Genomic DNA, 24,778 nt, shown 5'->3' on the forward strand with positions numbered 1-24,778 from the left:
GCTGAGTCAAGTTAGAATAGGCCCTGTCAGTGAGCATTGACCTCTTCGGACTTAACATGGGGCTCTGTGGGAGCAGGAGCGTCTCAAAGATGATGGCTGTGCACATGAAACAGTCCTGGGCTGAGCTTGATGTGCTGATAGCCCGGCTTCCATGCCAGCCCTATTGTTTGTTATTGAGACAGGGCCCTGCGAACACAGGGCAGGCTGATGGAAACTCACCATGAATGCCTCTGGCTTCAGCCACCTGAGTCTGGGATTACAGTATTGGGATAAGCCAGAATTTTAGCCTTATTTGAAATTTAATATGCATATTTTGTTTTCTCAGGAAATCCCTACATTCTTTCAGGACAAGCACGGCTTAAACCCTTTGTTTTTCATGTTCTGTATCCGTGGCTTGTAGAGCTACAGGAAATATGAGATTGGTGGTAATAAGTGTGGTCCTAGCATTAAAAAGGCTGAGGCCTGCTGGAGGATTGTGAACTCAGGGCCACCCCAGAGGTGGAGGCTCAGGAGTGCTTGCAAGGACCGTGGTTCCATTCCCAGCACCCTCATGGTGACTTCCAACTGTTCTCCAGTTCCAGGAGCTCCAGTGCCTTCTTCTGACCTCCCTGGGCTCCAGGTCTGCGCATGATACATATGTACAGGCAAAACACTTACACACAAAAAAATATTTATTAAAAGAAGATGGAAGAAAGCTTGGCTTTAAAAGGGGGAAGGGAGCAGGAGCAGGGAGGAAAACAGGGAAGAGGAAAGGAAGGAATAATTCTATTTTAATCGGTCAGGGAGCTGGAGACATGGCTCATGGTTAACAACACACATTGCTCTTGGAGAAAACCAAAGTTTTGTTTCTAGCTCTCAAGTCTAGGGCTCTGTAATCCAGCTCCATGGGATCTGACCACTCCCTTCTGCAGGCACGGCACTCATGTGCAAATACCCTCCCCCACATGCATATAAACATAACTTAAAAATAGCTGCCTATTGTGGCACACACCTTTGTTTTACTTTATTTTTTAAAGACTTGTTTTTGTTAGCTGGCATAGTGGCACATGCCTTTAATTCCAGCACTTTAGATGTAAAAGCAGGCAGATCTCTGTGAGTTCCAGGACAACCAAAGCTACATAGAGAGACCCTGCCTCAACCTGCCTCAACCGCCCCCCAAATATATTTATTTTATAGGTATGAGTATTTTGCTCAATTTTTTTTTTTTGTTTTTTGAGACAGGGTTTCTTTGTGTAGCTTTGGTTCCTGTCCTGGAACTAGCTCTTGTAGACCAGGCTGGCCTCGAACTCACAGAGATCTGCCTGCCTCTGCCTCCTGAGTGCTGGGATTAAAGGCATGCCCACCACCGCCCAGCTCTCTCTGTGTATACTTGGTACCTGCAGAAGACAGAAGAGGCCAGTGGGTCCCTTGGAATTGGTGTTCCAAGTGGTTGCTGGGAAACAAACCTGGGTCCTCTACAAGAGCAGTAAGCACTCTTAACCACTGAACCATCTCTTCAGCTGTATTTTTTCTTTTTTTTTTTTTTTTTTTTGGTTTTTTCAAGACAGAGTTTCTCTGTGGTTTTGGAGCCTGTCCTGGAACTAGCTCTTGTAGACCAGGCTGGCCTCGAACTCACAAAGATCCGCCTGCCTCTGCCTCCCAAGTGCTGGGATTAAAGGCGTGCGCCACCACCGCCCGGCTTGTATATTTTTTTAAAATGTTAAATAATTTGAAATTAGTATATTTTTAAAGAATCACCTCAAGCTAATTTTAAAGTTTTTTTGTTTTTTTTTACTGTGTGTGTGTGTGTGTGTGTGTGTGTGTGCGCGCGCGCGTGCTCATGAAGGCCAGAAGATGGTATCCGATCTCTTGGAATCGGAATTACAGGTAGTTGTGAGTTGCCTGATCTGGGAACCAAACTCAGGACCTCTGTAAAAGCAGCAAGCTCCCTCACCCCCTATGTCTCTCCAGCCATGCCCTCTGCCCTAATTCTTTTGGTTGTTATAAAACACTCTAATTTAGAATTTTTGACAGGTCACTAAAAATACCCAAAACAAACTTTAAAATCACAAAGTGTGTTGGGTGGTGGTGGTGCACACCTTTAACCCCAGAAGTTGGAAAGCAAAGGCAGAGGCAGGTGGATCTCTGTGAGTTCGAGGCCAGCCTGGTCTACAGTGAGTTCCAGGACAGCCAGGGCTACACAGAGAAACCCTGTCTCAAAAAACCAAAACTGAAACAAAACAATACCCAAAAACAAAAAAGAAAAACCAAAAAAGAAACCAGCATAAAGAACCCCACCAAAAACAACAAGGACAAATCTGCGCACACAAAGGTGTCACTAAACTTGACAGAGGCCTCCCTGGGGGCCTCTCCTTAACAGGGCTCAGATCCTGGGTCTGTGAAGGCCCTGAGCCAGCGCCCCCGGTCTGGAGGTGTGGCTTCTCTAAGGACTGCTGTGGACACACAGTCCTAACCCAGAGGTGTATTTATAGAGCTGGTTTCTCAGATGGGGAAAGCCCCTTTGCCGGGCGGGCGGGCAGGCGGGGGATCAAAGGCAATCTGCCTCTTCGGGGCGGGGTTTTCAGCGCTGACCCTGGCTGCCCAAAGCCCCTCACCTCTGAGGACACCAACTGCAGGACAGGCAGGCAGGCTTTCCAGCCCCGGGCGGGGGGGGGGGGGGGCGGGGGGGCGGGGAGCGGTTGGAGGGAATGCTCGTTGCTGACGCGGTTGACGTTGTTGTAGACATTTGTAACTGCGGGAGCTGAAGGACACAAATAGTCCTTCCCATTAAGAGGTGGCTGTGCACCAAAGATCTCGCAGCTGTCACCTCCCTGGGTCGGTGGCCTGGGGCACTTTCTGACGCCTCAGCTATTTTGTGGGTCCCCTCTGGAGCATAAAAAAAAAGTGTTTTTTTTTCTTTTTTTGTTTCTTTTCTCTCTCTCTCTCTCTCTTTTTTTTTTTTTTTTTTTTTTTTTTTTTGGTTTTTTGAGACAGGGTTTCACTGTGGCTTTGGAACCTGTCCTGGAACTAGCTCTGTAGACCAGGCTGGTCTCGAACTCACAGAGATCTGCCTGCCTCTCGAGTGCTGAGATTAAAGGCGTGCGCCACCACCGCCCGGATGTTTTTGTTTTTGTGTGTGTGTGTGTGTGTGTGTGTGTGTGTGTGTGTGGAAAATTATATAAGGGCTGGGACTAAACCAGGCCCTGGTGTCTTTAATCCCAGGAGGCAGAGACAGGTGGGTCTCTGTGAGTTCAAGGTCAGCCATATTTACAAAGTGAGTTCCAGGACAGCCAGGGCTGTTACACAAAGAAACCCTATCTTGAAAAACCAAAAAGAAAACAGAAAAGGCCTGGGCCTAGTGTTCATATCTGCTATCCCAATATTTGGGAGGTTGAGATGAGAGGATTGCTCCAAGGCCAGGCTAGGTACAGAGTGAGTCTCAGGCCAGCCTGGGTTACAGTGAGGCCCTGCCTTTAAAGAGCGAGCTAAGAAAATTGTGCAAGAAGCAGATGTTCACTCAAAGCCCCTCTTGGGAAGGGGCACATAGAAGACAAAGAGTGTTGACTGAGCAGGGCGTGGTACTGAGCGCTTGTAATTCCAGCACTCGGCGTCAGAGTCAGGAGGATCCAAATGCGTACTATAGCCAGCCTAGCCGAGGCGTCTCATACCATAAGGCCCAAACAGACAGCAAAAGCTCACTGATCAGACTTTATGCTCAAAACAGAACATCTTCCCTCTCTATATATAGAGATAGATGATAGATAGATAGATAGATAGATAGATAGATATAGAGATATATTCTTCAAAAATATGGAATGCTGGGCTGGAGAGATGGCTCAGAGGTTAAGAGCACTGACTGTTCTTCCAGAGGACCTGAGTTCAATTCCCAGCAACCACATGGTGTCTCACAACCATCTGTAATGAGATCTGGTGCCCTCTTCTGGCCTGCAGGCAGGCATGGAAGGAATGTTGTATACATAATAAATAAATAAATCTTTAAAAAAATATGGAATGCTTCACGATATAATATATTATATATAGATATATTATAGATAGATTTTTCAAAAATATGGCATGCTGAGCCCGAGGAGGATCCTGAGGGAGCCGCAGGAGCAGCCGCCGCCACCACCGCGCCTGCCGCCGGAGCGTCTGCAACCCCGGGCCAGCCCGCCTTCCTGCCGGGTCTCGGCCGACGGATCCCGGCCGCTCTTCCGCCGCGTCCGCACTCCGCTTCCTCGTCCTGACGTCCCCCTCCCGTCCGGAAAGCTGCCCAGCCACCAGCAACCCCCCAGTGCCACCATGGCAACTGCACCATACAACTACTCTTACATCTTTAAGTATATTATTATTGGGGATATGGGAGTAGGAAAATCTTGCTTGCTTCACCAATTTACAGAAAAAAAATTTATGGCTGACTGCCCTCACACAATTGGTGTTGAGTTTGGTACAAGAATAATTGAAGTTAGTGGCCAAAAAATCAAACTGCAGATTTGGGATACAGCAGGACAGGAGCGGTTCCGAGCTGTCACACGGAGCTACTATAGAGGAGCCGCGGGTGCACTCATGGTGTATGACATCACCAGAAGAAGTACATATAACCACTTAAGCAGCTGGTTGACAGACGCAAGGAATCTCACCAATCCAAACACTGTAATAATTCTCATAGGAAATAAAGCAGATTTGGAAGCACAGAGAGATGTTACCTATGAAGAAGCCAAACAGTTTGCCGAAGAAAACGGCTTATTGTTCCTTGAAGCAAGTGCAAAAACGGGAGAGAATGTAGAAGATGCTTTTCTTGAGGCTGCCAAGAAAATCTATCAGAATATTCAGGATGGAAGCCTGGATCTGAATGCTGCCGAGTCTGGTGTACAACACAAACCCTCAGCCCCACAGGGAGGACGGCTAACCAGTGAACCCCAACCCCAGAGAGAAGGCTGTGGCTGCTAGTGACCTCTTTGCTCTGGCCCTCATTTGACCTTTCACATCTGTCTGTTGGAAGCAGTACTTTTTACTGCCTCCTTGTCTTATGTACATCTTACTGGGTTTAATTAAAAAAAGAAAAAAACAACTCTTGTAAAAACAGTTTAACAATACTAAACTGCTAAACAACTAGTTGTAATCAGGTTCTCAAAGGCAAGTAGAGTAATAAATCTCTCCTGCATGGTAAATCTAGACTTTCCCCCTTTGATTGTCCTCGTGATAGGTTTGTCACCAATATGATTTAAACTGAGCACTGATGCGGGACTCGATTTTTACCTTCCCTTTTGGCAAAGCTTTGTCTCACTGTACGGTTTAAATTTGATCTCTTCAGCTTTTTCCCATCTTTAAACTGTTAAAGTATGTCTGTTGTAGCCAGAAAGTTCATTGCTGTGAAATGACTTCCAATGGCAGAGAAAAGGGAGTCTGTAACTGCTTTTGTTTTTGTTGGATAAATTCCCTGTTGTAGGGGTGGCATTTTTCTTGATGCAGTTTGCTTCTGTCTTAGCCTTGCACAGGGAAAAATACTCATTTATCTTTTCTTGTGCTTAATTAATAGCTTTATCTTTTTTTTTACACCATTTTATCCTTTTCTCTTTAACAGAACGTAAATATGTATAAAATTTGAAGGAACCTAACTAACAATATCTTCTGTGTATATTATTTTAATGAAGAAAATAAATTGATTACTGGCATTGGAACAGTATAAAATACCAGTTTGTACAGTGTGACCTATATGTGACCATGTTACTCTCTTCCATCTCACACAAGGAAATAAGACACAACTTCAGTTTCACAAGTAATACTGGCTCCACCTTGGTGCTGGCAGTGTTTGGGGACAGACATAATGCTGGAAAGAGCTCCTGGCATCAGCGGAAACATTAGCGGATTCGATTCCATCTTTGCACTGTGGCTTACCTGCTGATTTTCTTAACTGTTCTTGTGTAATCAACAATGTGCTGACCTGCTTTTCTTTTTGTAAACATTTTGTTACAGGCTGCATTCTTGCCTTACTGTATAGAAAAAGGAAGAAGGCTGGGTTTAATATTGCACATTTTAAGGTTTTATACTTTTATCTTGGAATGGTCAACTTCTGGACCAGCTAGCCGGAACCACAGGTCTGCTGTTAAGGGATTTTAAATTGTGCATTTTTAACACTAAGGTGAAATAATTTAATGCTATCACTTGTGTTCATAGGATGAGGGGCTATTTTATGTCCTGCTAGTGTAAGTTGTTTAGTAAAAGGAAAAGTGTTTCTAAATGTGTATGCTGACATAAAGTTACTACTTTGCACTGGGTAGTCGGCCACAAAAAGAACACCTTGTAAGAGAAACCTTTAGAAGGCATCTGTTTTACTCAATTCTTCGTGGTTGGTTTCTAGAGTTGAAAGTGGCTGGGATTCAAGAGGTCATTGGAAGTGCTCACAGGGAAGCCTAGGCACATTATATAATGCTATCAGCTCAATGCTGTGTTTAAAATTCACATTTTAAATCCTTCTTTACCAGACACTAATGAAAAAGTACATCTTTCTGGATTATAAACGTGGTAGTTCCAGAGTTTTGTATAGTCAATGTTAAATAAAAGCCAAAACTGGAATGTGCAGAAAATAGGATTTGGTTTATTTGTGGATTCTCCTTTTGTCTTTGTTTAACTTAAAGGATTCCTGGAGTAGATTGGTATATTCTGTTAAAGACTTAGAGCGATCCATTTGCTTACACTGTTGCATCACAAGGGATTTGCCCAGGGACCATGACCTGCTGGTGTGTGTATATATATTTACAAAAACAAAACAAATCACCCATCGGGGTACAAGGTAGCAATCAAACTAAAGACGACTTCGACTTGTGTAGGTGCAATGCCCTGACTCTCAGTTACAGTGGGTCTTGTTTTTGTGACAGAAGGATTTATTCAGACTGCTGTACTCTTCGTTCGATGTAACAAAATGCTATTATCTAAATATTTGTAAATAAAGTACCTGTATCTAGATTAAAAAAAATATGGCATGCTTCACAATATGTAATCTATCTATATATTATAGATATATTATATACCTATATAGTGTATTTATCTATGACATAATATATTATAGATAGATTCTTCAAAAATATGGAACGCTTCACGAGTTTGTGTGTCATTCATGCACAGGGGCCATGCTAATCTCTGCATTGTTCCAATTTTAGTGTATGTGCTGCTGAAGCCAGTGCAAAGTCCTTTCTTTGCTGACTAGATTTCAGAAGGTGTCATGCAGGCTTCTAGGTCAGAAGCATCAGTGGGCCCAGTGCTGCACGCCCTGCATGCTACAGTCCAGCACACCGGACAGCCCTGCCTGCAGATGCAGTCACAGGTAAATCACAGCCTCCTGGTGGCCACAGGTCCGGGCGTGGGGCCTGCCTCTGTTGTGCTCAGTGGCCGCGCTGACAAACTGCCCTTTGGAGTTGTGTGTTGACACACACTTGGGCTGATCTCAGCCTTCGTCGGAGAACCTTGTTTCTGCAGAGGGCAGTTGTCCAACGTGCTGAGAATGGGAGACTGAGTGAGTGTGCGGCTCTTCGTGGGTTGTCTTTATTCAGCCAGCCGTCTCTCCACCCAGGGCTCAGGAAGTCTGTAGCTGGAGGATGAGCAGCACAGTGAAATGCTGTCTCCTGGTGTATCGTGGCTAGCAATCAGGAAGTACAGGGTGACTACCTACACAAGATCAAGCCATCCAAATTTCTGGTATGGTGTGTGTGTGCTTTCCAGATCCCATCGCTTATAGAGGTATAATATGCAGGGTTATATATAAATTTTAAAAAGGCAGGTGTGGTGGCGTATGCCTTTAGTCCCAGCACTTGGGAGGTAGAGACAGGCAGATCTCTGAGTTTGAGACCAGCCTGGTCTACAGAGTGAGTTCCATGACAGTCAGGGCTACACAGAGAAATCCTGTCTCAACCCTCTACTCCCCCCCCCCCAAAAGTACGTACTGTTCTTGCAGAGGGCGTGGGTTTAATCAACAACACCCACATCAGGCAGCTCACAATCTCCTGTACCCTTAAGGAATCCAGCACCCCCTTTGGGATGCTGTGGGCACATGTACTCACACGTGCACAGCCCCACGTGTGCACACAGACACACATTAGACACCTAATTAAAAATAAATCAGCTGGGCAGTGGTGGCGCACGCCTTTAATCCCAGCACTTTAATCCCAGGCAGAGGCAGGCGGATCTCTGTGAGTTCGAGGCCAACCTGGTCTACAGGGAGAGTTCCAGGACAGCCAGGACTGTTACACAGAGAAACTCTGTCTCGAAAAACAAAACAAAAAGAAAGAAAAGGAAAGTCAGTGTGAAGAAGAAATTAGTTGGGTGGGAGGGGAGCATGTTGCAGGCGCATGGAAGGACTTGGAGGGAGGAGATGGGAGGAGAATATGATCCTATTTTATTGTATATATGTATGAAATTTTCAAGAATAAAGAAAAAAACTTTTTTTTTTGTTTTTTGCTTTTCGAGACAGGATTTCTTTGTTTCTTTGTGCATAGCCCTGACTGTCCTCGAACTCATTCTATAGACCAGGTTGGTCTTGAACTCAGAGATTTGCCTGCCTCTGTCTCCTGAGTGCTGGAATTAAAGGCGTGCACCACCACTGCCTGGTTAAGAAAGATAATTTTAAAAAATCCAGAGCGCACTGGTTTAGTAATGAGTTTCAGAGATGGCCCAACAGTTAAGAGCACCGGCTACTCTTACCGAGGACCCAGGGTCAGCCCCACATGGTGGTCACAACTGTGGGCAACTCCGGTCATAGGAGCTCCCACACATCCTCTTCTGGCCTTGGGCATGGACACCAGGCACACATATGGTGAGCTTGTATACATATAGGCAAACACTCATATATAAAATAAAAATAAATCTTAGTGATAAAAGCAGCACACCCTCAGGGGTTATCTCAGTGGTCAAGCCAAGTTGTGAAGCTTAGGGTGTACCCGTCAAAGCTCTGGGCTTGACCCCGGCACCAAAACAATGATTTTAGTGACAGACATGTCTGTAGCATTTACTCTGCCTGGGGCGGTTGTGAGGTTTTGTACACATTATGTCCCACTGTCCATGTAGCCCGGTACGGTGGGGACCGTTAGTCTATTTAGATATGCAAACACGAAGTCCTAAAGCCAACTGTGATGGCCTGCTCTCCCCACACCTCTGAGGCACCTCATCATCTGAGAACACCCTGGAAAACTAAGACCCTGCTCAGGAAAAAGGAAAAGGAAGAAAAGACAAATAAAGTCCGACTACAGAGGGAACCAGTTTGCCACCCTAATCTTTCCCCTCCATGGTCTTCTTTTTCTTAAGGTTTACTTGTTTTTATTTTATGTGTGTGGGTGTTTTGACTGCATGTATGTTCTCTGTGCATGCCTGGGGCCTGTGGAAGCTAGAGGAGCGCAGAGACAGGCGACAGACCCATCTCCCCCAACTCCCTCACCCCCATCTCCCCACCCTCCACCTGTCCACCCTCTTCCACCCACCCCCAGCTCCCCACCCTCCTCACCTCCAGGTCTGAGGTTACAGAGAGCTGCCACGTGGATGCTGGGAATCACACCTGGGTCCTCTGGAAGAGCAGCTGGTGCTGGTAAGCCCTGAGCCACCTTTCCAGCCCCTGTCCTTGATTTTCTAGTCAGGTACTATAATCTGTATGTATGTGTAATCTGTGTGTATGTGTAATCTGTGTGTATGTATTTATGTGTGTATATGTTTATGTGTGTATATGTAATCTACACGTATGTGTAATCTGTGCATATGTGTAATCTGTGTGTATATGTAATCTGTGTGTATATGTAATCTGTGTGTATATGTAATCTGTGTGTATGTGTTTATGTGTATATGTGTAATCTGTGTGTATGTGTTTATGTGTGTAATCTGTGTGTATGTGTAATCTGTGTGTATGTGTTTATGTGTGTATATGTAATCTGTGTGTATGTGTTTATGTGTGTAATCTGTGTGTATGTGTTTATGTGTGTATATGTAATCTGTGTGTGTGTGTTTATGTGTGTAATCTGTGTGTATGTGTTTATGTGTGTATATGTAATCTGTGTGTATGTGTTTATGTGTGTAATCTGTGTGTATGTGTTTATGTGTGTAATCTGTGTGTATGTTTGTCCTAGGCCTCAGATTTGCTGTGCAGACAAAAATGACCCTAAAACCCTGATGCCCTTGCCTCTGCCTCCCCCACGCTGGGATTACAGGTGGGGGCCTTCTGTCAGTACTGTTACCTATATTTCTTGTGTACAAGAAAACTTTTTGAGAAATTCTGATAAATTTACTCAAAAGCTTCTTTTTTGCCCAGAGTATCTGTAGTCCAGTCACTGAGGTGGGAGGATTGAGAGGCCCAACCTGCCTGGGCTACGTAGCGAGATTAAGTCTGGTTCGGTGTTAAACTGAGTTACCTTAAACCAGACAGTGGAAGTGCACGTCTTTAATCCCAGCACTCGGGAAGCAGAGGCAGGTGGATCTCTGTGAGTTCGAGGCCAGCCTGGTCTACAGAGTGAGTTCCAGGACAGGAACCAAAAGCTACAGAAAAACCCTAAACTGAAAAACCAAAAAAAAAAAAAAAAAAAACCAAACAAAACCAAATGAGTTATCCTGTGAGATGTTATCCTTAAAGGAAATGCCAACACTAACACCAGTGTGCACAGGCAGAGCCCAGGAAGGAATCTGAAACTTTTCGCGTCTGGTGTATGGTCCTGGCCTTTGTGTTTTTCTCTCTCAGCCCCATGGTTTGCTCACCGCTGTTCTTTCACAGGCAATCTTCCATTCAAAGCTGGTACACGCCTGGCTGATCTTAACCATGGCTTCCTGGTCCTGTCACATTGTCCCACACTGCCCTCTCTCATTGATGATGCCCTTCTGACCTTTAAACTTGGCTTGGCTCAGCTCACTCCCACACTGTTCCTGAGGGAGCTGCCCCCTCCTTTCTCATCCCAGGTGCCCGGAAGGGGGACCCTCTACCACGTGCGCTCTGGGCCTACCCACCATGCCTTGCGGTGCTGTGGGATGAATCCACGAGCAAGACACGGCAGGCACCGCCTAAACAATCTGGCTACATTCCAGCACTTTCTGACTGTTGTCGCGCCCACCACGGGTGAGCTGCTTCTTGGGTATTGAGACAATGAAGAAACAGGACATGACCCATTGGGTAAGACGGGGACTAAGGTGTGGCTGGGCACTCTGAACTTCTGGACAACTAACCGCTCTGTGAATTCCAAACTTAGTCAGAATCTCCAAAACCACAATCCTTCCTCATTGATCTCTATATCCTCATCTACTCGTGTCTCCCAGACAGGCTCAGGGGTCCCCACGGGGACTGTGCCTGCTTGTTATTCCGGGTTCTCAGAACAGGAAGCACATACCTATGGGATTGGGCGAACTGATCAGGCATGACCTGGACAGGCATGAGGGTCATGCCGTCATCGGTACTATGACAATTATGTCAAGTGTGTTTGGACATCTATAAATCTCTGTACATCTCTGCTTGGGAAACAAGGCCACTAACTGGAACTTCTGGATTAGGCTTCTAGAATGTTCTCTGCTGATTGAATGAAAGCTTTTTAAGATGATGGGTTTTGGTATTGTCTTGACATAACCATTTTACAGATTTTTTGAAAATGTATGTATTTAGTGTGTGTATGAGTGTTTTGTTCACATGGGTGTGTACCTGGTGCCCAGGTAGTTCAGAAAAAGAATCTCCTGGAACCGCAGTTGTCCACCACACGGGTGTTGGAAACTGAACCCAGGTCCTCTGCAAGGAGAACAAGTACTCTCGACTGCTGAGCCCTCCCTCCAGCCCCCGTTTTACACATTTGACCAAATGGTAGCTATCAAGAGGGAGGAGAACGAGTAGCTAGGGCCTCTCTCCCCCGGCATAAGCCATCATGAAGCCTGTTCCTAGGGTCTTAAGGAACAAAGTAGCCACACATGTGGTTATCTGGCTGCTGTTGCGAGTGGGAGTGGGGCTGGAGACTCAGGGAACGCGCAGGAGAGGCGGCTTTGCCTTCTGAGAGGCATGCGGCCTTGAGCGTGCTGAGCTTCAGTTTCCCGCTCTGTGAAGTCTTAACTAACAACAGAGCCCTGCTTATCTATTCATAGGTCATCGTAAAGACTAAACGGGAAAGCACGTGTGTGAAAGCTGAGGTCACACGCAGAAATAGCTCACTGTTATTGTTAATGATGCTGGAAGAAAGGAACTATTTTCAGCTGATGGGCCTCTTAAAGTTATCTGTCTCGAGGCCTGTGGCTCTTGGCTGAGGATGCCGAGTCTGGTAGGACCCTGTTGGCTTTACTGCTGACAGTACATTCATGATTTCAGGTTGGGTGACCATGACAGCCTCCGTACAAGGGACTCTGGAAATTGTGTGGGTTACCTGGCTGAAGCCCCTCTTCTCTTTCTTCCTTTCTTTCTTTCTTTCTTTCTTTCTTTCCTCTGAAGAGTGTCACTTTATAGACCAGCCCGACCTTAAACTCCTCCTGCCTCTGCCTCCTAAGTGCCAGGATTAGGAGCATCGAGCTAGGACCTCGACCAAGGGGGCTCCAGGGCTGAACTCTGTGGTTCCTTCTCAACTTAGCAGATTTCTTGTGCCCTGAGGATCCCGGCCTGGAATCTGAGGTGGCCCTGGACTGAGGCAGGCAGATGCTCTGAGAGAGAGGCGGGAGCACAGAAGGAAGGTGGATACTTGCCTAGAGGTGGGGAATCAGGCCGTGGCCTCAAAGCGTGTCAAGAATACAGAGAAAGCTGTTGTTTCTCCTTGTGTCTGGAACTGCAGTTAACTACTGACCACAGCTGAGCTGTGACCAATCCCCAGATCAGTGTCAGATGCTGGAGTAAGGGCAGGAAATAATGCATTCTGACTGGGGTAAGGAAGGTTGCGTAAGCCCACCTTCCTCCACAAAGCATGACCCAGAAGAGTATGATAACTAGGCCGACCCTGAACCTGTCCATCCCCGCAAGAAACCAAACCGAGAATGTTCTGTGTATGGTCAGGCACACAGAGAGGTCAGCCCTGGAGGTGACAAGGGCCCTGTCAGTCACTAGAGGAGGTGGCTCTTTTAAGTTAGGGAGAAAAACAAGGAGATTGGGGGAAATGAGCAGAACAAATTCTTTTCCTCTCTGGTGCCTCCAACAGGGCGGCTTTTCTTGCTGGGCTGTGGCGGGCCAAGCCTCTGGCCACAGGTTAGCCTTATCATGGGACTCTGCCCACACAAGCTTTGTTCTGATGCCTAGACGCTTCCTTGTGTTTCCAGAGAGAGCCAGTTCGGCGTCCAATTAATCTTGACAAATTGCTCCGACGGCTTAAGAATGGCAGACACTAAAGGGTAGGAAGAGGGGCACAACACTGCGCTGTGGCCAGATGTGGGCCGGCAGCCACAGGAGAGGCAAGAATTTCATACATACCAACGGCTTGAAGTCAGAAGTAGGAGAGTCTCAGCCTGCCGAGAGGGAAACAAGCTGAGGCAGGAGGTAACTTGTTTGGCCTCCGACCATAGGCCCCAGCCCATCCCAGTGGACAAAGGGTGGACCAAAAAGGGGTCATGTCTGCTTCAGCGCTGGACTTATTTGCTTACCGCCTTCCTTATCCTGCCAGCTGTCGGCTTTTGTTGGCTCTCTGCGAGCTCTTCACAATTTCTGCTGGACTCTGCCCCCTTTCCAGTTTTACCATCTCGAACAGACTGAGCGCCCCAGCAGGGCCCCCGACCTCCTTAGAGCTCTCTATGAGGACAAAGCTCGGTCACCAAAGAACACTGCCACCTCCCTGGTACCAGCCACTCTGCCCAATCCCAATGGCCACTTGTCCACCCAGGGCATCTCTCACTCTGTGCCTGGCTATTCCTCTGGGAGAGAGTCCTACTCACACCCAGCACCCAGGAGAGAGACGCCTGGCTCAGACTCCTGAGGGGAAGTTTGCTGGGAACCCAGGAACCCACGAGTACAGATCTCTGAGACGTCCACTTTAATCTGTTTCCCTGTGACAACAAACAACCAGTCCAGGAGCTCCACGGTCCTGGGCAGGTTTGGGTTTTTGTTTGTTTTGTTTTGTTTTTTTGACAATTTGACACCAGCTGGAGTCAGCTGAGGAAGCATCCCCATCATATTCTCCTGTAGGCCATGGGGCCATTTTGGTTACTGGCTGCTATTGGAGGGCCCAGCCCACCACTTGTGTGTGGTGTCACCCCGGGCAGGGGGTCCTGGGGATGTATAAGAAAGCAGGCTGAGGGCTGGAGAGATGGCTCAGTGGTTAAGAGCAGTAACTGCTCTTCCAGAGGACCCAGGTTCAATTCCCAGCACCCACAGGGCAGCTCACAGCTGTCTGTAACTCCAGTTCCAGAGGATCTGACACCGTCACACCAGTGTACATAAAATAAAGTTAAATAAATTATTAAAGAAAAAAGAAAGCTGAGCTAACCAGTGGGGGTGAGCACCTCTCCAAGGTCTCTGTTTCACTTTCTGCCTCCAGGCTCCTGCCTTGACCCTGATGGGTTGTGACCTCTAAGTCAAATAAACCCTTTCCTTGCCAAGTTGCTTGTGGGTGTGGTGTTTACCGCAGCTACAGAACACAAACTGAAACAGAAATTGGCACCAGGTTCGTGGGAAATTGCTGTGACCGATGTGCCCACATTTTGAGGAGGATTGTGGGAGGACTTTTGAACTTGGGTAGAAAAGCCATGGAGTGTTCGGAACTTGGGGGGCTGTTGTATGAACTAAAAAGGGAATGCTTTGGGGCTGGAGAGATGACTGAGGTTAAGAGCACTGGCTGCTCTTCCAGAGGACTCAGGTTCAGTTGCCAGCCCCCATATGGTGGCTCACAACTGTCTGCAGTTCAGTTCCAGGGGATCTGACACCCAAGGCAAAACACCAGTGCACATTAAAAAAAAAAAAAAGCCAGGTGGTGGTGCACGCCTTTGATACCAGCTCTCGGGAGGCAGAGGCAGGCGGATCTTTGTGAGTTGGAGGCCAGCCTGGTCTACAGAGCGAGTGCCAGGACAGCTAGGGCTGTAACACAGAGAAACAAGTGAACTTGTCTCAGCTGTCTCGAAAAATAGATAGATAGATAGATAGATAGATAGATAGATAGATAGATAAGTGTATTGAGCAGTGTGGACAATGGAGACTGGCTCGTGAAGTTTCAGAGGGAAGTAAAGACCCTGTCAGGGTCACTCATATGCTATTTTGTATTAAGAATCTGTGATTCTAGTCGTCTGGGGCAGAAGAGTCAGCAATAATTAGTAGACCAGACGCCTTTACTGGGACAATTGACATTGGTTAGCCAAAGCTGCGATTAAATTAGCTGTGATTAGGAAGAGACTAGCATCAGAGATGTAAAATCTGGGAATATTTCCTCAGGGTCAGTACACAGAAGCCATGGTCCAGAGGGGGCCACGGCTGCGTCTATGCTAACAGCTGAGCTTGGTAATGTGTAAGGGTCACTCAGGTGACACTGGTTTTGAAGACATCAAGAGGCCATGGAGAGGAGCTGAGGCTTGGTGCTGTGTCACAGGGCTGGCGGTCCTGAAGAGAGGCCACAAGAGGCCATGGGTGAAGGTGCAGCCTCCATTTGTCGCGATCCTAACAAGTCGGAGATGCCAAGACCGCAGAATGACCTCGGCCAGCAGCCGCTGTGGACTGGAGCTGACCTGAGCCTGTGGGAAGGGCTGCAGAGAGCTGAGCTGGAGAAATAACGGAGCTGTCCGAGTCCTTTGGAGCCCAGGAAATCGTGTCTGAGTCCCACACTGTGCCCTCTTAGTTGAACAATCACCTGCGAGTTACTTAGCCTGTTGCTTTCGCTTTGATCTCTGGGAGCGACTGGGACTCCAGTACAGACCGGGATAGAGATAGGTGAGCATTTTTGGAAGTGTGATATCACTTATGTCCAGTGTCCCTTGGGCAGCGTCCCTAGATAGCAGCTCAGAGAGACCCACAGTTAAGATGCTGCCAACTCCCGTGCCTGCCGCTCTGTCCTGTCCCCGGCGCTGGGGGATGGAGGTCCGAGTCTCGCGCATGCTCAGGAATTGCTCTGCCGCTCAGGCACACACCCAGCTCTGCAACAGTGTCCTAGCTTTACCACGTAATGTTATTATCCTCACAGAGTAGTGGGGTGGGGGGTAAACCAGAAATGCTTGACTTTGGGTGCAGAACTAGAGTCAAAACTTCGGTCTGCATGCTCCCAGCTCAGCCACCACTCGCAGGGGGCCTAGGATCCTGGCAGCGGGGAGCTGATGCTTTTATTTCATTTTTATTTAAGCGTGTATATTTGCATGAGTGTATATGTGTGGTGGTAACCTCAGAAGCCAGAGGAAAGGCCCTGGAACTCAGGCCAGGTAGTTCTAAGCCTCGGGAGTGGACACTGGGAAGCAAATCCGGGTCGCCTGAAGAGCAGCAAGCACTCTGAACTGCTCAGCCATCTCTCCAGCCCCTAGATTATTATTTTATTTATTTATTCATTTATTTAGTTTAGTGTTTTTTGTTTTGTTTTTGAGACAGGGTTTCTCTGCATGGCTCTGGCTGTCCTGGAACTCTCTCTGTAGATCAGCCTGGCCTCAAACTCTGAGATCTGCCTGCCTCTGCCTCCCAAATGCTGGGATCAAAGACGTGCACCACTACTGCCCAGCCTATTTTATTTTAAGATTTATTTATTTATTACGTATACAGTATCCTCAGTGCTTTGCCTGCAGGCCAGAAGAGGGCACCAGATCTCATTACAGATGGTTGTGAGCCACCATGTGGTTGCTGGGAATTGAACTCAGAACCTTTGGAAGAGCAGGTGGTGCTCTTAACCACTGAGCCATCTCTCCAGCCCCTATTTAATTTATTTTTAAAACAGAATCTCTCTATATAGCCCTGCCTGGTCTGGAACTCAATATAGAAACCAAACTAGCCTCCAACTCAGAGATCCCCCCCAATCAACCTATGCCGAGATTAAAGCTGCATTCCTCCGCACCCTGCTAGAGTTTATTTTTTTAATTTACAAATTTTTGGATTTTTGAGATGGTGTGTTGTTTGAGATGGCGTGTTTGAGATGCTGTGTTTGAGATTGTGTGTTTGAGATGCTGTGTTGTTTGAGATGCTGTGTTGTTTGAGATGGCATGTTTGAGATGCTGTGTTGTTTGAGATGGCGTGTTTGAGATGGAGTGTTTGAGATGGCGTGTTTGAGATGGCGTGTTTGAGATGGCGTGTTTGAGATGTTGTGTTGTTTGAGATGGAGTGTTTGAGATGCTGTGTTTGAGATGGCGTGTTGTTTGAGATGGTGTGTTGTTTGAGATGGAGTGTTTGAGATGCTGTGTTGTTTGAGATGGAGTGTTTGAGATGGCGTGTTTGAGATGGCGTGTTTGAGATGGCGTGTTTGAGATGGCGTGTTTGAGATGGCGTGTTTGAGATGCTGTGTTGTTTGAGATGGTGTGTTTGAGATGGCGTGTTTGAGATGGTGTGTTGTTTGAGATGCTGTGTTGTTTGAGATGCTGTGTTGTTTGAGATGCTGTGTTGTTTGAGATGCTGTGTTGTTTGAGATGCTGTGTTGTTTGAGATGGCGTGTTTGAGATGGCGTGTTTGAGATGGCGTGTTGTTTGAGATGGTGTGTTTGAGATGGCGTGTTTGAGATGGTGTGTTGTTTGAGATGGTGTGTTTGAGATGGTGTGTTTGAGATGGTGTGTTTGAGATGGTGTGTTTGAGATGGTGTGTTGTTTGAGATGGTGTGTTTGAGATGGCATGTTTGAGATGGCGTGTTTGAGATGGTGTGTTGTTTGAGATGGTGTGTTGTTTGAGATGGCGTGTTTGAGATGGCGTGTTTGAGATGGCGTGTTTGAGATGCTGTGTTGTTTGAGATGGCGTGTTTGAGATGGTGTGTTGTTTGAGATGGTGTGTTTGAGATGGCGTGTTTGAGATGGTGTGTTTGAGATGCTGTGTTGTTTGAGATGGCGTGTTTGAGATGGTGTGTTGGTGTGAACAGATCGGTTTGCTCTTGGTATGGAGCCCATCATGGCCTCTGACTAGACATCCTCCTATCTGACCTCCAAGGGCTGGGCTGGCAGGCTGGTGGCACCACACACACCTACTTCAGCTGGTGCTCTTTCCTGAGTGCAGCCTACAGCATTTCCGAGCAGGGAGGGGCAGGCCTGAGTTCAGGTCATCCCCTTCTGACACAAAGGAGAAGCTCTGAGATTGCAGGGTGCTCCAGGCCACAAGGTCAATGAGCACCACCAGCACCTGGAGGAATGTGGCCCCAGGATCAGCTTCTGGTCAGCTTCCCTGGCACCGAGTGCTGTGCAGTCTGCATGGACATTTGATCTCCCGGTTCTGCGTGCAGATTGGGTCTGGACAGCATCCATGACAGCATCTGTGAGCTCCAAGAGCTCTTTTGGGTTTTGTTGTTGTTTATTTTTCCAGACAGGGTTTCTCAGTGTAGTCCTGGCTGTCCTGGAACTCACTCTGTAGACCAGGCTGGCCTTGAACTCAGAGAGCTAACTGTCTCTGCCTCCTGAGTGCTGGAATTAAAGGTGTGCACCACCATCATCCACCTTGAGTCTCTTTTTTTTTTCCTTTTTTTCTTTTTTTAAGATTTATTTACTTATGTATACAACATTCTGCCTCCATATATGCCCACACACCAGAAGAGGGCGCCAGATCTCATTACAGATGGTTGTGAGCCACCATGTGGTTGCTGGGAATTGAACTCAGGACCTCTGGAAGAGCAGTCAATGCTCTTAACCACTGAGCCATCTCTCCAGCCCCTCTTTGTTTTATTTCATGTGCTTGGCATTTTGTCTGCATGTTTGTCTGTGTGAGGGCATCAGATCCCCTGGAATTGGAGTTATAGGCAGTTGTGAGCGGCCATGTGGGCTCTAGGAATTGAGCCTGAGTCCTCTGGAAGAGCAGCCAGTGCCTCTAGCCACTGAGCCATCTCCAGCCTCGTCACTTGGTTTTGTATCTGTGAATACTCATGGGGCCCATTTACAGACTGGCTCCCTGGGCAGTCATGGAAAGAGAGTTGAGCCATGCCTCTGTACTGCTGTTAGTGAGGCTTACACGGAAGGACACACCAAGGATCCTGCCTGAACAGTACCAGCTTCACGCACTACGTGCCCAACAAAGAATTTTTGGGAATCTCCACTCAAGTCTCACCTCTCACATTCCAGACCCTCAAAAAGTCCAAGAAGGGTCAGCCCCTCCCTGGAGCTGCTCAAGACCATGCCTCCAGGTCGCCAGACCTATGTCATGATTTCTCTCCTGCTATTCTGAGAGTCACCCGAGAGTTGCTTTGCTCTGTTTATTAAATCTGGATTTATTGACTCTGTCTGATCTGGCTTATTGCATTGGCAAAGAAACCCGATACCTGGGAATCCAATATCAATACTGATAATATCCAATTATCAATAATGACTGTTAGCTTTTATGTTTCATGAATGTGTGGTAGTGTGTATGCGTGTACATGTTCGCACACGCGTACAGATGGAGGTCAGTCCCTGTCTGGTGTCTTCCTCTCTATTCTGTGTTTTGAGACAGTCTCTCACTGAATGTGGTGCTCACTGATTGGTTAGAATGGGGGCCAGCGAGCTCTCGGGAATACTTCATCTCTACACCGTCTAGGTCTGGGGTTGCAGGGCTGTGCACCACACCCAGCCTTTATAAGAAGATCTGAACGCGGGTCCCCAGGCTTGCTCAGCAGGCACTTTACTGAGCCACCCCCACTCCTGCTCATTTGCCTTGTGATGTCTCGCTGCTGTTCAGTCCTAACTGGCCTCAAACAACTCCTGACCCTCCTGCCTCAGTGTTCACGGGTGTTAGGATGGGAGGAGCCAGCCACCCTCAGGCTGGTTTTTAATTTAGGTGTCAAAGATTTAATCACTTTGAAGTTTTTAAACTTCCATCATATTTATTTTTGGCGTGTGTGTGTGTGTGTGTGTGTGTGTGTCTGTGTGTGTAAATACACACAAGTCACAGGGCTATCTCCCGGTGAGGTCAGAGGACAACATTCAGGACCGGTTGTCTTCTTCCGCCATGTGTATCTTCCTGGGGGTGAAATTCAGGTCTTCCGGCCATAAGTCTTCTCGCCACCCTTGATGCTAAAACACTGTCCATACAGTTTGAGGGGGCGTGTTCTCACCCCCTCCCACAAAGAAGGTGCCCTGACGCCCCCGGAGGAAGCTGGGGAAAGCTGTTCTTTTGTTTAATTGACCATTAAACCATTTTTGTTTGTTTTGTTGAGACAGCGTAGGGCTAGGAGGCGCTCATCTGCTCTGTGCCTTGCCAGAGACACTATATCGCAATCAGGTCCTCAGGGTCCAGAGGGTTGAATACCCGGGAGGCTGGTGGCTGCCCCGAGCTGATGACTGAGAACAGGTGGGTCCTCAGGACTGGCCAGAGCCAAGCAGTCCAAGCCAAGATTCTAGAGAGGTCGAAGAGAACATTCCCTTCCCTGCCTCCACCTGTGGAGAGACGGGCTGACCTTAGGCAAAGCCTTTAGAGAAAGCGAAAGGGACTGCCAGGACGGGCACAGGCCCTTCACAAAGCCCCAGACGCTCTGAGCTCAGCAAAGTGTTCCTGAGATAAGACAGTCGGCCCTGGCTTCTCACCAAGGTGAGGGCTCAGTGGAGCCCAGGGTGTGGAACGTGAGCAAAGGGCATCGTTGTGTAGAGATCTCTCCAAGAGCCATGCCACAGGCATTTGGGAGGTCAGCCAGGCCCTGGTGAGTTCCCGAAGGTGAGGTGAGAGAGCAAAGGTCACGGGAGCTTGGGGTCACACCAGGATACACCTGGGGGAGGGGCATCACTCTTCTACCCGGAATAAGAAAGCAACATTAGGATGCAGAGGGTGTTGCTCCAGGCCCAGGTCCTAGGAAGACATCAGTGCTGTGTCTTTCTCCCCCATCCCCCTCCCTCCCCACCGCGTTCTTTCCCACTGGGTCCTTTACAGCAGGGTGGGGTTCATTATTCCCGTGCTTTTGCTTGTTTTTAGATAGGGTAACTACTATGTAGTCCAGGCTAGCTTGGGACTCACTTGGTAGGCCAGGCTGGCCTTAAATTCATGGCAATCCTTCTGCCTCAACCCGCCAAGTGTTGGGATTATAAGTGTGAGCAACCATGCCCAGCTCACCGCCCCCCACCTTGCTTTCTTTTATAATACTAAGCTTCTAAGCTGAGCCCTTATTCATACTAGACAGAGTTCACTGGTGAGCTATGCTCCCCAGCCCTGGTGTTGCTTCAGGTTTAGTTTCTGTCTGAGACAATGTTTCCCAAGTTGATCTTGAACCCTCTGGGGCTTGAGGGGCCCTTCCGCCTCATCCTTCCCAGTAACCAGGACTTCAGGTCTGTGCCAGGGGCTTTTCTTTTTATTCTTTCCTGAACACATCAAAACCAGTCCTGCCTTAGCTCCTCTGTTTAAGCTATGTTCTTCAACGGTTGTGCTGCTGTTGCCTGGTCTTTCAGGAGTCGGTGCAAACATTATTTTCCTGAGAGAGAGCCCCAGCCGTCTAGTGTTGGGCATCAACCTGTCTCCGCACCCTTCCTATTTCATTACCTCGTTTTCTTTTGAAAGATTTATCTGTTGATGCCTGGAGTGGGGCCCATATCTGTCTTTAATCCTAGTACATTGGAGAGGTGGAGGCAGGGCTATCTCTATGAATTTGCGGGTGTTTTACCTGCTTCTATACCTACCCACCATGTGCATGCAGTGCCTCAAGAGGCCAGAAGAGGGCGTCAGAGTCCCTGGAACTGGAGTTAGATTTCTGAACTGCCATGTGGGTGCTGGGGATCAAACCCCGGTCCACAGGAAGAGTAATGTTAGGTGCCAATCCCCAAGCCCCCAATATGGCAGCACCACTGACGGTGACCCCCAATGACAGTCTGGGCTCAGCTCAAGCTGGACTTTTACAGGGTAAAATAGAAAGTCTGTCTTGGGACAGACAAGAACTTACACTCAGCATTCTCCGGAAACCTGAGAATGGGTTTCCGTCCGCCGGGAAGAACGTGTTCGCTTTTCTTCCCCTACCAGATGGAGTAAACCGTGCACCTAGTTTCCTATCAGCACATACCTGTAACACGCATCCCACAACCTCCCCTACCACCACCTGAACTTCTAGGTTGTTCTGGCGTGCACACCTTCTTCCTGGAAGCTGCCCCTCTCTTTATAACTGGCCAGACTTTCCCCGCCTTTTTGCTCTCTCTCCGCCGAGCCCCGAGAGATATAGCCTTGGGAATTTGAATCAGTTTCCCTTTCACGCACGGGAGCAGTCTAGTTCCTCGGCTTTACTGCGCTATGGGCAAATTATTAAAGTCATTTACAGTTTATCTTCATTTTCAGGACTTGTTCCCCAGACTTTGCCCTTGCCTGGCACATTTTCCAAACCTTTGGACAGGCTTGGCTCACACTACACTCAGCAACTACCTGGGGAACCCTCACAGAACCTTTGGGGCTACTGGATGGACTTTTGAGCACCCACCAAACCTTGCTGCTCACAGCCACTGGCTCCAGGCGGAGCCGCCCCTGGCTCAGTCTGCAGAGGTCAGCCTTCACTTCTCTCTAAGGAGCCCGGCCTCCCTTTCCTACTTCTCTTAGCCGCTCCCTCCACAGTCAGCATCTAACAAAAACTCTTTTGTGATTTTATGCCGGGAGGGATTCATCTGAGTCAACCGCCACAGCGATTCCCGCGGAGCTGAGTCCAAAGGTCTGCTCAGCGTTTCCTTCGCTGAGGCCAGAGACCCGCCCTGAAGCCCCCGCCCCGAAGCCCCGCCCCCTCACCCTGGCGCTGGCTCGGCGCGTGCTCTGGGGTCTGGGGAAGCCGAGGATCACATGAGACCAAATGAGCAAACCTAAGGCGGGGTACCGAGAGCTTTCAGGGGAGCGAGAAGGCAAGGTCGTGACACAGGAGGAGGCTGTCGGCACTGGGAAATGGCATGCAGCCTGCGCGATCCACCCTGGCTTTCTCTGCCAAAGCGCTTTAGGTTTCCAGCACTGGCAGTTTCAAGCTGATGATGGCTTAGCTCCTTAGTTTCCTGAACTGCCCCGATACAGTGCCTCGCCTGTAAAACAGGATTCCTGCAAGATCATGGATAACCTTGCTCGGCCTTTTGGTCGTCCAAGAAAGGATACTCTATCTTGGCAAATAACATCATTGACAGGCCCTTTACCCCATCCCTAAACGCAGCCTCAGTCAGCTCCTCCTACCCCCTGCCGATCCCCCAATTTCCCACAGGAGAGAGGCTGCCTCTTGCTGAGTGTGCTAATAAACACAGCCCAAGCTGTGTCAGGCTCCTGTCTTTTCTGCCTCCTGTCGCTTTAAGCGGTCTCAGAAATCTCACAGTCCGAGAGCTGACCTTTTGGCCTCCAACAAGTCTGACTTCTTTGTAGACCTGAGGTTCCCCTGGCTGCAGGTAGCTGAACACAGCTGTAATAATTTTTTAACGTTTTTGTGCACTTAAGTGTTTTGTTTATTAACATATGTTAATTACCTGTAACAATAGGCTTCATTATGACATTTTTGTTGTTGTTGTTGTTGTTTTTCAAGCTAGGGTTTCTCTGTGTAGCACGGGAGCCTGTCCTGGAACTAGCTCATGTAGCCCAGGCTGGCCTCGAACTCACAGAGGTCTGAGTGCCTCTGTCTCCTGAATTCGGGGATTAAAGGTATATGCAATCAACTCCCGGCTTCTCTGTCTCTCTCTTCCTCCCTCCCTCCCTCTTCCTTCCTTTCTTTTCTTTTCTTTTCTTTTTTTTTAAGATTTATTTATTTATTATGTATGCTTGTGTGCCAGAAGAGGGCACCAGATCTCATTACAGATGGTTGTGAGCCACCATGTGGTTGCTGGGAATTGAACTCAAGACCTCTGGAAGAGCAGTCAGTGCTCTTAACCTTTGAGCCATCTCTCTGGCCCTTTTTTTTGTTTTGTTTTTTTGTTTTTTTTTTTTTGAGGCAAGATTTCTTGGTGTAACCCTGGCTGTCGTAGAACTTACTCTGTAGATCAGGCTGGCCTCAAACTCACAGAGATCCGCCTGCCTCTGCCTCTGCTGGGATTAAAGGTGTGCGCCTCCACTGCCCAGCACTTAGTCTTATTTCTGACTAGCTCTTATAACTTAAATGTATCCATTTCTATTAATTTATATGCTGCCACGTGACTCACATCTCCTTACCTCATCTCCTACATGTCACGCTTCCTCTGCATCTCCTCGGGACCCAGCTCTTCTTCTCAGTGTCCTCTGTGCCTGGAAATCCTGTCTAGCACTTGGACATTCAGGGTTTTTTTGTTTGTTTGTTGTTTGCTTTTTGTTTTTGGCTTTTGGTTTTTTGAGACAAGGATTCTCTGTGTAACAGCCCTAACTGTCCTGGGAACTAGCTCTTATAGACCAGGCTGGCTTTAAGCTCACAGAGATCTGCCTGTCTCTGCCACACACACACACACACACACACACACACCCTAGTGCTAGGATTAAAGGCATGCGCCGCCACTGCCCAGATCAGCTTTTTATTAAACCAATCAGAGTGGCAATGTCACAGTGTACAAAAAATTATTCCACAACATTTCCCCCTTTCTGTCTAAATAAAAAAGAAAGGTTTTAACTCTAACACAGTAAAATTATACACAATAAGAACAATTATCAAGAAAGAATTAAATTTACAATGTCCAGTCCATTTGCATTTGATTTGACAAAGTCAGAAAAACACTCCATTATCTATCCTATCTTGATGAGTCTAGAGCTTTGTACCTAATTTACTTTCTATCATGACTAAGGAAAATTTTATTATTATCTAGTTTTCAACTCCATCAAAGACCCAAGAAGGATGTAATATTACCTGGGTAAACAGGAAGTGCAGAGCAAACTTCC

The 24,778-nt window shown here is 47.7% G+C and overlaps 1 protein-coding gene and 1 non-coding gene across 2 annotated transcripts; one reads left to right on the forward strand and one right to left on the reverse strand.

Moving 5' to 3' along the window:
• Positions 1 to 4,109: 4,109 nt before the first annotated feature.
• Positions 4,110 to 6,942, forward strand: LOC121438031 (ras-related protein Rab-14). Its single transcript, XM_041638214.1, has one exon. The coding sequence runs from the start codon at positions 4,279 to 4,281 to the stop codon at positions 4,924 to 4,926; it is 648 nt and encodes a 215-aa protein (XP_041494148.1). The 5' UTR covers positions 4,110 to 4,278; the 3' UTR covers positions 4,927 to 6,942.
• A 114-nt stretch (positions 6,943 to 7,056) lies between these two features.
• Positions 7,057 to 7,160, reverse strand: LOC121438121. The gene has a single exon (XR_005973063.1). It is a non-coding gene; the product is annotated as a U6 spliceosomal RNA (small nuclear RNA).
• Positions 7,161 to 24,778: the final 17,618 nt, after the last annotated feature.

The sequence above is a fragment of the Microtus oregoni genome, unplaced genomic scaffold, assembly GCF_018167655.1.
Source record: "Microtus oregoni isolate MIOR12 unplaced genomic scaffold, Mior012 000054F_ref0000373, whole genome shotgun sequence".
In the NCBI taxonomy this organism is placed as follows: Eukaryota; Metazoa; Chordata; class Mammalia; order Rodentia; family Cricetidae; genus Microtus; species Microtus oregoni.